General features: G+C 42.9%; 1 protein-coding gene across 1 annotated transcript in view; it reads right to left on the bottom strand.

The window, feature by feature from the left end:
• Positions 1–13,089, bottom strand: part of TEAD4 (TEA domain transcription factor 4) — a 421,536-nt gene extending 408,447 nt beyond the window's left edge. Inside the window, exons 1-2 of the mRNA XM_069227506.1 lie at positions 12,918–13,089; positions 12,524–12,616 (exon numbers count right to left, since the gene is read on the bottom strand). Coding sequence (XP_069083607.1) covers positions 12,524–12,616; positions 12,918–13,089 — 265 coding nt within the window. The remainder of the gene's footprint in view (positions 1–12,523; positions 12,617–12,917) is intronic.
• Between the last annotated feature and the right edge of the window lie 252 nt (positions 13,090–13,341).

Here is a 13,341-nt window from a genome sequence, read left to right as displayed (position 1 = left end):
CCATGAGGGGGGCCGCATGACCCCCCTCCAACATGGTGAGTCGCCCCAGGGAGGTGGTGACCCCCGGGGCAGAAGGGTCCCATAGGGACCCCCGTTCTTTTTTTGAAGATTTGCCCTGAGGAGTGGTGGTCCCTGGGTCAGCACGGCGGGGTGCACGGCCACCGTCCAACAATCACATAGCCCCATGGGGTGGTAGTCCCCAGGGGCTTTTTTCAATCATTTGCCCAGGGGAGTGTTGGTCCCTGGGGCAGCCTGGGGGCCATGTGGCCCCGTGCAATAAAATTGCTTTTTGCCCTGGGCGGTGGTGGTCCCCAGGGTGTGGGGGCTGAGTGTCCCCCCTGTTCAAAATAAAGTGTAGCCCCGAGGAGTGGTGGTCCCCGGGGCTGTGGGTGGAGGCCATTGGGCCTCCCCCTCTTAAAAACATTTTTGTCCGGGTGGGGAGGGGGGTATTACCCAGGGCACGGGGGCACAGTGCCCCCCCCACTCTTTTTTGGCCATTTGCCCCGGGGAGGTGGCGGTCCTCAGGCATATTAATGTCTAAGGAGGGGGACCCGTGCCCCCCTCCTCTATGATGCCCCCGGGACCTGGCCCACCCGGGGGCAAATAATTTTTTTTTTTAAAGCGCAAGTCACCCTGGATTTTTTTTTTTTCAAATCTGAAATTTAGCGGATCCATTCGCGTATTTTTCCGATGTTGTTAAAAAAAATGCTTTTTAGCCATGTCGGGGTCCCTCGGGGACCCCAGCACCAGGATAATGGGTCAGGGTAACTCTACCCTGGCCCCTTTTCTTTTTTTTGTCTTTTTCTGGTCCCAAGATACCTGCCAACACTTCCTTGCCTAAGTGTTCTGAGCCAATCAGATCTCAGCAAGGGGACAGTTGGATCCGCAGAGGATCCGCATTCCTATATATCTATATTTTTTGGCCTTACATTTCTTCAAAACTACTGAACAGATTTGCACCAAATCACAAAAGGTGTGATCTGCGTAACAGAATCTAGCTTCGTGTCAAATTTGAAGTAATTATTTTCAGTGGTTCCGGCTGTAGACGTGTCTAAAGGTCCTATGGAAAAATGAATTGGAAAAACGCATTTTGGGACCCCCTTTTTTCTCACCCCCACTTGACAGATCACCCCGAAACTTTCAAGATAGAAGCTGAACTTAGCAAAGTATAGGTTTTGAGAATTTCATGAAGATTCATCAAACGGCGACAAAGTTATTATCAAAACAAAAAAAAAGCTTTTTCTATAGAAACAAGGTCCTAACTACATATATATATATTACACAATCCTTCTAAACTCGTATAGAAGATTCCCGGACAGCAAATGGAGGTCCAAAATACTTTATTCACCAATGCTACCTCCCAGTACAACCCATTTCAGCCGTAGCCTTGCTCACGTACAATGTGGGAGTATACTACACACAAACTAAATACCACTCCCTGCCTAAACACCAAAAAGGGACTATAAAAGAACATGATTACATTACACTGTGCAAATTTAAACTTCATCTTAGAATGTCTAAAACCCTGTAAGGATTCAATCATTAGTTCATCAACATTCTTCTTCACACTATGGATGTCACCAGCCTGTATACCTGCATTCAACATGATCTGGGGCTTGCATCGATTCAATATTTTTTGAGGGCAAGATCACTCTAATTTTTGATTCACACTGATATGATTTGTGATATGATCAGCTTCTGTCTCAATAATAACTTTTTTCTGTTTGATGATACGCTGTACAGACAAACTCAGGGTACAGCAATGGGAACTTGCTTTGCACCCAGCTATGCGAATCTTGTTATGGGTTGGTGGGAGAAGCAGTTGTCTATGAGTTTACCAGATCATGATGAGAGGGTTATTTTATGGTGTTGTTATATTGACGACATCTTTGTGGTATGGAAAGGTGATGAGAAATCAGCAAGAAGTTTTGTAGCTAGTTTGAATAGTAATGATTATAATTTACATCTGAGTAAACAATATAGCAAACAACAGATTGCATTTCTGGATGTGGACGTGATGGTCCAAGAGCAGTCATTAAGGACCAAATTACACAGAAAATCCACTGTGGCAATAGCTTATTGAATGCGTATAGTGCCCACCCTCCTAATCTCATTGCAAGCATTCCCTTCGGAATTCTTGAGAGCGCGCAGGATATGTAATACGTGGGAGGATTATCAGAAAGAATGCGAGACTATGATTACACGCTTTCAAGATAGAGGGTACAATAGCAAAATTATCCTTCAAGCTAAAAGAAAGGCAGACAATCTAAAAAGGGAGAGCCTGCTTTATCCCAGGGTGGAGATTGAAGGCAGGGAGCAAAATGTGAGATTCATCACTAGCTTTTCTAACCAATCACAAGTTTTGAGAAAGATTTTGAACAGAAGCTGGCATATACTACACACTGACTCCGTTTTAAGTAATGCTATTTCCAATGCACCCTTGATTACTTTTCGGAAGACTAGATCACTAAGGGAGGGTCTTAGGCACAACAGTGTGACCAGTGAGAAAGTCAACGGCAGGCCACCAGATCTTCCTGTGGGTTTTTTCTGCTGTAGACATTGCAAAGCGTGCAAGTACAGCAATAACTGCCTTGAAGTGTTTGGTGACAATGGTCATTGGACCCATCAAATCCGGGGTCATTATAATTGCAATACAGATTTTTGTATTTACTACCTGATCTGTCCCTGTAAAAAACTGTATGTGGGCAGTACAATACATACAGCTAAGAAGAGGATTTTGGAGCACATTCGAGCTATCCGTAACTATGATAGAACATACCCTGTGGCAAGGCATTTCCATGAGAAACATAATGGGGATGAGAAGTTGTTGAGTTTTGCAGTTATCGATCAGATCAAGCCCAATATGAGGGGTGGGAATAGAGAGAAAAAGATGAGGATCTTAGAATCCAAAATGATCATTCGGCTTAACACTCTGAGCCCGGGGGGGTTGAATTCAAGTGAAGAAATGAATGTGCACTTAGGTTAATTAGAGGAGCTGGACATGAATTTGGTTTTAACCTTTAACCTTCACTATGATGTATTATTCATGTTTTTAGTATATTTATTGGGTAGATATGACAGGTTGGGGGAGTGTTCACATATTAGTAGGTGATAAGGTACATAACTTTTCTGCAGGAACACAGGAGTATTAAGGAATATGTACACTGTATAGCCAACTTAATGATCCAAGACATTCAGTTTATATAATGCCTTTAATAAGGGTTGTATAGATGCTTATATTGTTTATTTATTATATAAATTATTGAAGTAGCAATAATATTTAAATAATATTTAAATAATATGTAATATTTTTTTTTAAATAACAAATAATGTTGATGAATTAATGATTATGAGATTGTTTTAGAACAGTTAATTATTAATTTTTAATACAACTAATAATGTTGATGAACTAATGATTGAATCCTTACAGGGTTTTAGACATTCTAAGATGGCGTTCAAATTTGCACAGTGTAATGTAATCATGTTCTTTTATAGTCCCTTTTTGGGGTTTAGGCATGGAGTGGTATTTAGTTTGTGTGTAGTATACTCCCACATTGTACGTGAGCAAGGCTCCGGCTGAAACGCGTTGTACTGGGAGGTAGCATTGGTGAATAAAGTATTTTGGACCTCCATTTGCTCGTCCAGGAATCTTCTATACGAGTTTAGAAGGATTGTGTAATATTTGGTGGACATCCAGATCCACGCCTGGACCATTACCTAATTAGCAGCCTTGGATGCCTGGCAGTTTGGTGATTTATTTTATATATATATATATATATATATATATATATTTATATGTACACATACATATGTATTATATTTTTTACTCAGTGGTACTTGCCACTGTGTAGCTATAATTAGGACCTAATTAACACAGGGGAAATTGAATTTTCAATTTGTTCATAACTTGGGTGCCATTTGACAAATCTTCATGACACTTTTCAAAAAAAGTTAATCCCACTCAGCTCCTTTCTTGAAAGTTTCAGGGTAATCTGTCAAGCGATGGCTGAGAAAAAAAGGGGGTTCCAAAATGCAACTTCATCATAAAATGTCCATAGGGAATTTAAGGCACTGCTACAATATAAATGTGTAAACGGAATTACACCAAATTTGGCAAAAAGCTAGACCTTTACCCAGAAAGTAGTTTTTGTGATTTGGTGTCAACACACTCAGTAATAGTTGAAAATTAGGGTTCAAAATGTATAGATGTCTGCACGGTTGGGCACGCAACTTCACATACTAGAGCGATCTGATTGGCCAAGGGGGCTTTTTTCCCCCACTGGCTACCTCGCTCCCTGATTGGCTGACTGCAACATGAAGGGAAATGCCACTGCCATCAGTGGGCATGGGGACCTGAAAATTAAAAATTGAAAATTAAAAAAGATTAAAGTATGAAGTATGAAGTATAAAGGGGCATGAGATGGGTAACCAGATCACCTGGACCTGGGACATTTTTTTCTGCAGTGCCACAATCCTGCAATACTCTGGCAGGAGCGAGCAGGGCCCTCCTATGCTATCGAGAGAGCCTTGGGAAAGCACAGGGGTCCGTCCTGACTCCTGCGAGATTTAAACAAACTTTTTTTTTTTTATTAAAAAAAAGGGGGCGTTGGTGTCTGTGATCGATTGGCCACATACGGGTCAAGTCCTACGGCCAATTGATGCCACACATGGCAGAAGATCATGCACTGCAGTGAGTTGGCTGCCCACAAGGGTTGGGTGCAGGGCCGAAGGCTGTGCAAGGCACCAGGCTGGCACAGTTACCTAAGGTAATAAAATCTTACTTTATGCTTAAAAACCTAAATATTTACATTGAAAAAACATAAGTTAAAGTGCCATTATAGTTAGGCACAGCAATAGTATTCTGCTTTACCTATTTTTAAAAAGTAGAAATACATTTAAAAAAAAAAAAAAGGTAAAAGTGATGCTCATGCCATACACTGCTTATTACCTCACATAGCACATCACTCATGACCTGTTCTATCACATCGCTGATAATATCTCTGATAGCATCTAAAATGACATAATTGATGACAATACTATGCGTGGTGGGGTCGAGGATAAGCAAGAAACCAGAGACACGAAGCTTTGCACTCCGCCTTGTCACATCTGGGGTCAAAGAGGTCTGCAGGTGGTAGCAGAGGACCACAAGACAAAGAGATGCCTTACGTAACTTGTCACTGGAACACTGAACATAACTTGTAATTGTGATGTGGTGTACATTAGCAGTATCTCCTTATAACCCTCTGGCTCAGATTCACAAAATGTACTTTGTAATACATAAAGTAGTACAGGGATGCGGAATTCCTATCGCCCGACGCCCAGGACATCTTGTTTGGGGTCAAGGGCAACAAGTTTCCATGTTTATTTTGCCTTTGGGACAAGTAGGCCCAACCCCCTGCAGCACAAATCCTTTGGCTGACAATTTACAGAGAGGGGAACTGTCTGCAGTTGAGGTAATGTGTGTCCAAAAGTTACTGATGTTCGAACTTGTATTTATGGTTCATTAATTGAAAGCCTTTATTATTAGGGTGAGCACTGTAAATAAATGTTTTAAGTTCACACTGCACTACTGACAGTGGATCCAGTACAAAAAAAAAAGTGTACACTCATGTTTGAAAAGTTTAACAATATGAGGCTAAGTATAATGCTCCCAGAATGCTTTCTGATTAGATGCAAATGTTTGGAGAAGCTTGTAAGCAAGAGAGAAGAGTCTTTGCTTTTAAAATAAAATATTCAGAAAAAATGCAAGCAGGGAAAAAAGTTTCGCTACTATGAAATTTTAGGTGCTATTTCTATGAAGCGTCATGTAGTAAAATGTGTGGATGCACGCTAGTATTTCCAAAAAAGATTCCTAATGGAATATCAGTGTAATCATGTTCAACACGATTATGGGTAGCATGAAAATAAACAAACACTAACAAAGCCAACTGATCAGACATTTTTTGTGAGTCTTTTAGTTTCATCAATGCGTGTCTTGTTTTGACATGGCTTTTGTAGCACTTTGTAGTTGTGGGAGCTGCCAGGCCCTCACCATTGTAACAAACACTGGCAAAAAAAAAACGTTTTTGAACTCTCAAAGCACATGTTGCCACCAGTGGCATAACAAAGGCCCCTCAGCAGCCCTCCAGGGGGTCCCCTCAGCACAGCACCTGCCCTGAGTGAGTCTGGAGAGGGGGCCCCCTCCATGTTCTTTGCAAAAGGGCACCCGCCAGTTTCGTTACGCCACTGATTGCTACTGTAGTTCCTGACACTGAACAAAACGACTTTGTGTGCCAATATGCTCCTTGTGGAAGAGCAGAATGTGATCACTCACAGTAAAGCCAGCTGATAGAGAGTGAAATAGAAGTTTAATAAAAACAAAATCTCTTTGTTAAAGCCAGACCTAATTAGGGACTAAATTCTGAAAGAAAGTCACAAAAGTGCACCCATGGTATATGTCTTTGAATTAGTGGCTTTCATGAGAAGTATACCGGGAAATCGTACCCCTGTAAAATATTTGTGAACTGTATTTTAGCATGGGCAAATATGCATGTCTAGATTTGCTCAAGTGAAAATCTATTGAGCATTTGCAAGTTCATTTTCCCTCCAACCACTTTTTCCCAACCATAGAGTAAGTTCTAATTCTGCCATTGTCAGGGGTAAATTTCCAACGTTTCTTATTATGGGAAAAGATTAGAGAAAAGCTGGTGAAAATTCTTAAAACATGCAAGTTAGTAGGTTTGCAGACTTAAAGGCATTCCAGCCATGGAACTATTGCTTACTGCTTCCTCCAGCCCCAGTATGCAAATCTGCGGAAAGGCGGCAAAGTAAGGAAATTGCTACAGTAGGGATTGTTTACTACTTAGTCGTAAATGTGAAAGGGACCACATAGACTAACTGGAAAAAATGTAATATTTACTACTAAATGGGAGAGGTAAGGAGAGATTTAGGGAGGAGTTTAAGGTGGGACAGACCCCCACCCTCAAAGGAGTAAGCCCATTACTACTCATAGGCTGCACCTCTATAGTTACTAAAGTAAACTCTCCTCTAACCTTAACTGCATAGGCTCTATGGTCACCTCTGTAACAAATTCAGTTACAAAACATATCTTGAGGAATGTTATGCTTGTGTTATAATTATGCTGTGTATTTTAAAAAACTGATCTTGACCATTTACTGTATGCCAACACAATAAGGTCACTCCCCATTCAATGCTCGCAAACTAAGACACTCAAAAATGATGATACTGTCACACTCTGAAATACAACACTTGTATAGAAATGTAAGTTATTTGTTAGAGTGCAGAAGTGCTGTGTACATTCAGACTTCCCTACCATTGGCAATAAACCTTAATACAACTGTATTTTTCTATTTTTCTTAGCATCACAGGGTTGTGCCCAAAATGTATGAATAGTCCGCCCTGGCTCATGTCAAGTGTAATATAATTGGTGATAAATACTACATTTTGTGACAATTTTTGTACCCATTTGTGAATCACAAAGTCTGCTTCACAAACTGGAAAAAATCCTTGGACCTGTTTGTAAATTAAAATACCAGCATTCATTTTGTGAAGAAGCACATTTTGTTGATTTGTTTTGTGCTAACTCTGCCGATAAGGCCCATGAAATATTATTTCCATAAAAAGGTTTGTGAACTGATGAGACGTTTTGTGAACATCTTACTTGCTACTGAAGTGGAAATGCTTAAATCCCAGAGGCCAATCAGATTCCTTTAGACTCACGAGCAAACAGAGCTAGTTTGCAAGCCGGAAGATGGCAATGAGTGAGAAAAAGTGTCTGGGTGGGCCAAATTAGTTCAACTTCCCTTCAAAATTATAGTGGATGGCCATTATGTACCATATATCACTACATTTTGCCATTTTTCTCGTTACATTTCACAGAGACCACTGACCAGATCCACACCAAACAAATGAAAGTGTCTGTTAGGTCAATATCTCTCTGCCTGGCATGTGCAGTGTCACTCAGTGCAACAGTATTTGCCTTAACAAGCGTTTGCTCAGTACTTAAAATCGAATCGATTGTGCTCAGTCTAATTTTGCCTTTGTCCTGATAATGACCCTTTATTAATATATAGGTTGAAACACTGTCGACAACCATGAGGCTGATAGAGACCTTCATTTAACGACCACTATGTGCAGAAATCAGTTTCTTGAATGTGGGACTTTGATTGCGTCAGTATTACAGAATCTACAAGTTACTGAGCTCCCCCCTGTCGTTCTCTTGCTTTTCTCGTGAATATCCCCTTTGTTTGCGCCATTTGCACAAGCCTTTGAGCATTGTGTGTTCACACTACACTGGGCACTCATTTCACTTTTTTAGTGAATGTGAATGCTGATTACATGTAAGCTTAATTCTTTTGTACGAGTTGATTTATTTGGGGAGATCCTCTTTCTACTTGTTTTGACCTGTGGCGCAGTAAAATACATTACTTTTGGTATTGCATAAATGATGTATATCTCCAATGATACCTGATAGGAGACTGTTGCATGTGAATGTTTCAAACCATGGTATTTTTAGGATTACTAATGGCTCCAGTGGTTTGTATTACTGCCTTTCTCTGTAAGTCACCCCGCTGACATATTCGTATCCAGAGACGTTTTAAGACAGGGCAAAATCGGCAACTGCCCGGGGCCCCTACCCTCCAAGGGGCCCCGGGGAAAGTGAAATTGTTCTTAACCTTACTTCCGCCTACTTCTATGGCTCAACCTTTATCACATAATTCAAGATTCTGTACATAATAGGGTTTGAATTAGCAGAGAATGCATAATACAAAATTCAAAGTAGTTCCGCACAGAGGCCTCCCCAATATATTTCTCGCCCAGGGCCCCCTAAATCCTTAAGATGACACTGTCCTTATCCCACGGTCTTCAGCCATCCCGGATTTCCCCGGCCAGTCCCGGTTTTTCTAGGAGTGCCCCGGCGTCCCATTTTTCACAGTGCTCCTGATTTTTCCAAGGGGTCGTGCGATCATGCATGTTCTCATTCTAACCAGCCCTCCTTCATTTGCATCACACTCAGGACAAAAGTCTGCTTCAGACTCCCCTTCTGTGCGGTTTCCTCTCACTCGTGCGGCCCAGCAGCTTTTAATAAGGAGTCGAATTGGAATTGGTGCCTTAGGGGACGTAGGATGGACGTCAATCCACCAAAATGCCGGGGTAGCGGAAGTGACATCACACCCATTTCATCTTTACTTTCACTCACACACGTGCTTATACAAACACACATTCAAGCATGCACAGTCTCACCCGTAAGCATGCACACAACATACACTGAAAGTGTTCTTTACTTACCTCAGCTACCAAGGAGGGTCATATTCCAGCTAACTGGACTCCATTTTTTATTACACTAAGAGTGAATAATAATGATATATTGTTCACTATTAGTGTAATAAAAAAAATTATTCAAAACAAGGAAGTGGAGCCCCAAGCAGCGTCTATAAGGAGGAGCTGCCCCTGCGTTCCTGCCACTGATTTTGTCACCTCTGAGGCCAGGGGTCGCATAGGTAGTGCTAGGGGTCGCAAAGGGCAAGCTGGGGGTCGCAGCTGGGACCCCTAAATGACGTCCATGGGACGTAGCAGTCAATATCCAGGCTTATATATGGCCTTCATTACAGCGTGAGTAATATATTTAATAGGACACTAGTTTTCATAGTTTGTGCCTCACTGCTTTTAGCAGAAATGTTATTGTAATGGAGATAACAAGTCTTGAAAGGGGGACTAATTTGTTTGCTGTTTTGGTTTTGTTTACAGAAAATGCAAATGATTTCAATTGGAGACCCCAGGTGAAGCTCTCCGCTACCTTCCTTCTTCGTTGGGCTACAGGACAATTTCTGAAATGGATTCACGTGCAAAATGTTGTTTTTAACATGAGCACAGCCTCTCTCATAAGCCTGTGAAATGGATGTTCTTCTAAATCAGTGGTTGGGTCAGTGTGCAAGGGATGTTGGGGAAAACTAGATCCATGCCAGGTTTTCACGGTATCCACAAAGAATAAATTTGCATGCATCCAAATGAAACTGAAATTATTCATTTAATGGTTATCCTGAAAATATGGTCCTGATTCCGCCCTTCCAAACCAAATTCTGCGTCAATTTCTATTTGGCATTATTTTATCTCCTCTCTATATCTACTGCATTTCCCAGTTTTGTTTTTTGTTTTTTTTATCTGGTCAACCTACCCCAAAGGCCGGAGCGCAGTTCAAACCCTATGCTGGTGCTGTGCTCGCTCTCTCACGCCTTTCCCACTCCAAGCTTGAGTCTCAGACTCCTCTCAATAAAGAGCTCAACAGTCCAGGCGCGTTCCCCCTCCCTGTCTATACCATCACACCCTCTATTTATCTATAAAGCTCCCAAGTGCCAACTAGCACTTTACAAATCACCATAAATTCAAAAATACCTCACCACCCAGCCTCTTTTTCCAATCATTTGTTTCTTGCCCCTTCTGTTCAGTCACCCCATACCAGTCAGTTAACTGGCCACACTATGAACATCGGTGCAGCTGGGATTTATTTATTTATATATATATATATATATATATATATATATATATATATATATATATATATATATATATATATATATATATATTTATTTATTTTTTCAAATAACTACAAAAACTCTTAACCTAGTTGTTGTATTAGAACTGCGGTACTAGGCTGTGTTCTGACCGCTGGGACAGAGGTAGGTAAATCTCAAACCAGTTAATTTTAAGGGACTGCTTTTTCAACAAACACCGTTCAAGTAAATGTCCTGTATCTATATCGAATCAATTGTGCGGCCACAATGAGACACAGATGTTCCCAGGATCACACATCTTGATCCCGTAGAGAAGCTGGGATTTAGACTCAAAGTTCACATTGCCTTGAAGCCGGCCTCCGTCACTGGTCAGCCGTAGATGAAGGCAACCCCAGAGGCCAGAGGAACACTGGAAAACTCTTCCTTTCCTGACGTTTTACCCACATGAGCGCAAATCTCATCCCTCATATCCCCCTACCCCTCTCATTTCAGTGTCTTTAGCCCTTCAGTGCTCACGTCGGCTACTGATAATCACATCTGTGCTACTCACATTCCTTGTAGTCATATATCAACAGTCTTGTAAAAGTCTAGCTACTTATTTGCAGGGCCACTGGAATTATGCGGCATCTGCAGGAAAAAATTATGTGGCGGAATTTACTAAATCAGCACAGTATGCAGTGTAATGTGGCATGTTTTCTAACAGTTATTTGTTGCTAACAATGTCTAATCAGTCAAACCTCAGTTTAACACCGAAATAGAGAAATCTGTAACTGAAATGTGACCTTCCGCTGCGAAGAAATGGGCCATCCGCTGCACCGCAACAGATACTGCTGAGGTTTTAGAAACTTTTGATACATTTGGGGTAGCGATTATTTTCTTTTGTTAAAATATTTGCACATTTTGCAGAAGCTAGATTATGTGGCAAGTGTGGTAAATATATAACCCTGTAGTAAATGGAGCGGCCTCAAATCGTAAAAAAAATAGCAGAGCGATTCTTTTCAGGTGTAGCACATACGCTGTGGAACTGTCTCCCAGTTCACACCAAATTCGGATGCACTAATTCAATTTTGCAACAAAAAAAAACTTGTTCAAACTGTATCTGGAGTGGTGGCTGTTCTCTCTACTGGCTATTTATTTTTTTGGGCTAATTTTCAAGCCACAGTTTATTTCCCACCTCCTGATTTCTTGTGTCCTGTATCCCCCCCCCCCTCTCTTTGTGTGTCAAGTTGTGATTTTAAGGTTAGATGTACGTAATCGATTCCAGTTACACGTTTGCTTACTTTGGTTATTTAAACTATGCTGTGCATTGAGTTGTCCTATTGTACTGCACGCTGATACCTTTTGAGTGCACTCAATAAAAACGCGTAAATAAATCATTGATCACATAATTTCAGCAGCCCTGCTTATTTGTTGAGCAAATGCTGATTTCTTAGTGTTTTCAAACATGGCAGATAAGGAAATACAGCGTAATACAGCGTAATGCAGTGATGTGACCAGGATCACACAATTTCGTGGAGTGGAGACAGCGGGATCCGGGCTCAGATTGAGATTGTTGGTTTAATAGCACAACATTTGCCGTGAGACCACGACTTGTATTTCACCGGTCTCGTCTCTCTATGTGTTTGCATGTTCTCCCTCCTTCTGCCGGGTGAAATGTTGTTTGTAACCACTTGGTTATCGGAGAGATAATATCCTCTTAACTTTTTCTCATCCAAAACAAAAGTGTTAGTCTCGATAATTTATTTTAAAGATTACACCCTCCAAAAAACACTTTTCACCCAATTTGGAGACTCAAATGTTCAGGGTTGTGCAGTTTCTCACTCACCAGTGACAGCCCATTTGTTGGTGAACGGAGCCCAGCAAACATACAGAATACAGCACCCCGGGTGTAGGTGTGTGTGGGCGCACGGGGCAGTGATTTGAGGTGCCCTCCACCCTTCGCCTGCTGGCTCCCGGAGCACCAGGCACCTGCCCGTGCCCCCCTCACCAGATTGCGTGAATTCGTTTCTTACCTGTTGAGTCAATGGTGGCTCCGCACACCTGCTCTGCCAGCGGGCCCGCGCTCTCGTCCGCCGGGGGGCTCAGGTCCGGAGAAGGGGCGCCATCTCAGGTGCAAGCTGCGGGGAAAGCACACGGCACCATTACCACTGGCGGCCTCTTCCGGGCTGTTTCCTCCGTCGGGAGGGGCAGCAGCAGGGCGCGCATCAGCAAACACGAGCCAGCCACACTTCGCGGAGGGTTGCAGCTGCCAGCGCTACTTGCGCGCTTCCCGGCTCCCCCGGGCCTTCCGCGGAAGCAGGGCGCACGCAGAGAGGAGCCAGGAGGCTGCGCCCAGCTGGGGGGCCGCAGGGAGGCCGGGGAGAGGGGGGCAGGCCAGGGGAAAGCGCCGGGGCGCGGAGGACTCACCTGCGTGGGGTGTTCCCGGAGGAGGAGCCGCGGTACCGCAGCAAGGCTCCGCGGAGATCCGCGCGCTGGGCTTTAAAACCAAAAGTGCGTGTTTGTCCTCGCGGCCCCGGAGTTTGGGCAGAAGAAGAGCGGAATGCCAGGAATGAGGGTCGGCATGACATGAACGCGACATGGAGGGAGGGCACTCCGGAGTAACGCGGTGTCCTGAGAGGGGGGTGCTGGGCTAAAGAGAGGAGGCTCGAGCCGTGCAGGGAGGTGGGGGGCGTTGGGCTAAAGGGGGGGTTGCTGGAGATACGGGGACACATAGTATTGATGCCCTCACACGTCATACAGATGAAAGATAAAGGAGGCAACATACTGCGGAGCTGAGATTCTGTACGGCGTTGTCAGTGCGCATGCAGGGGTCTAGTCAGGGCCAATGGAA

The sequence above is a fragment of the Pleurodeles waltl genome, chromosome 4_1 (assembly GCF_031143425.1).
Source record: "Pleurodeles waltl isolate 20211129_DDA chromosome 4_1, aPleWal1.hap1.20221129, whole genome shotgun sequence".
Taxonomy (NCBI): domain Eukaryota; kingdom Metazoa; phylum Chordata; class Amphibia; order Caudata; family Salamandridae; genus Pleurodeles; species Pleurodeles waltl.
This window is presented reverse-complemented; position numbering and strand designations above follow the sequence as displayed.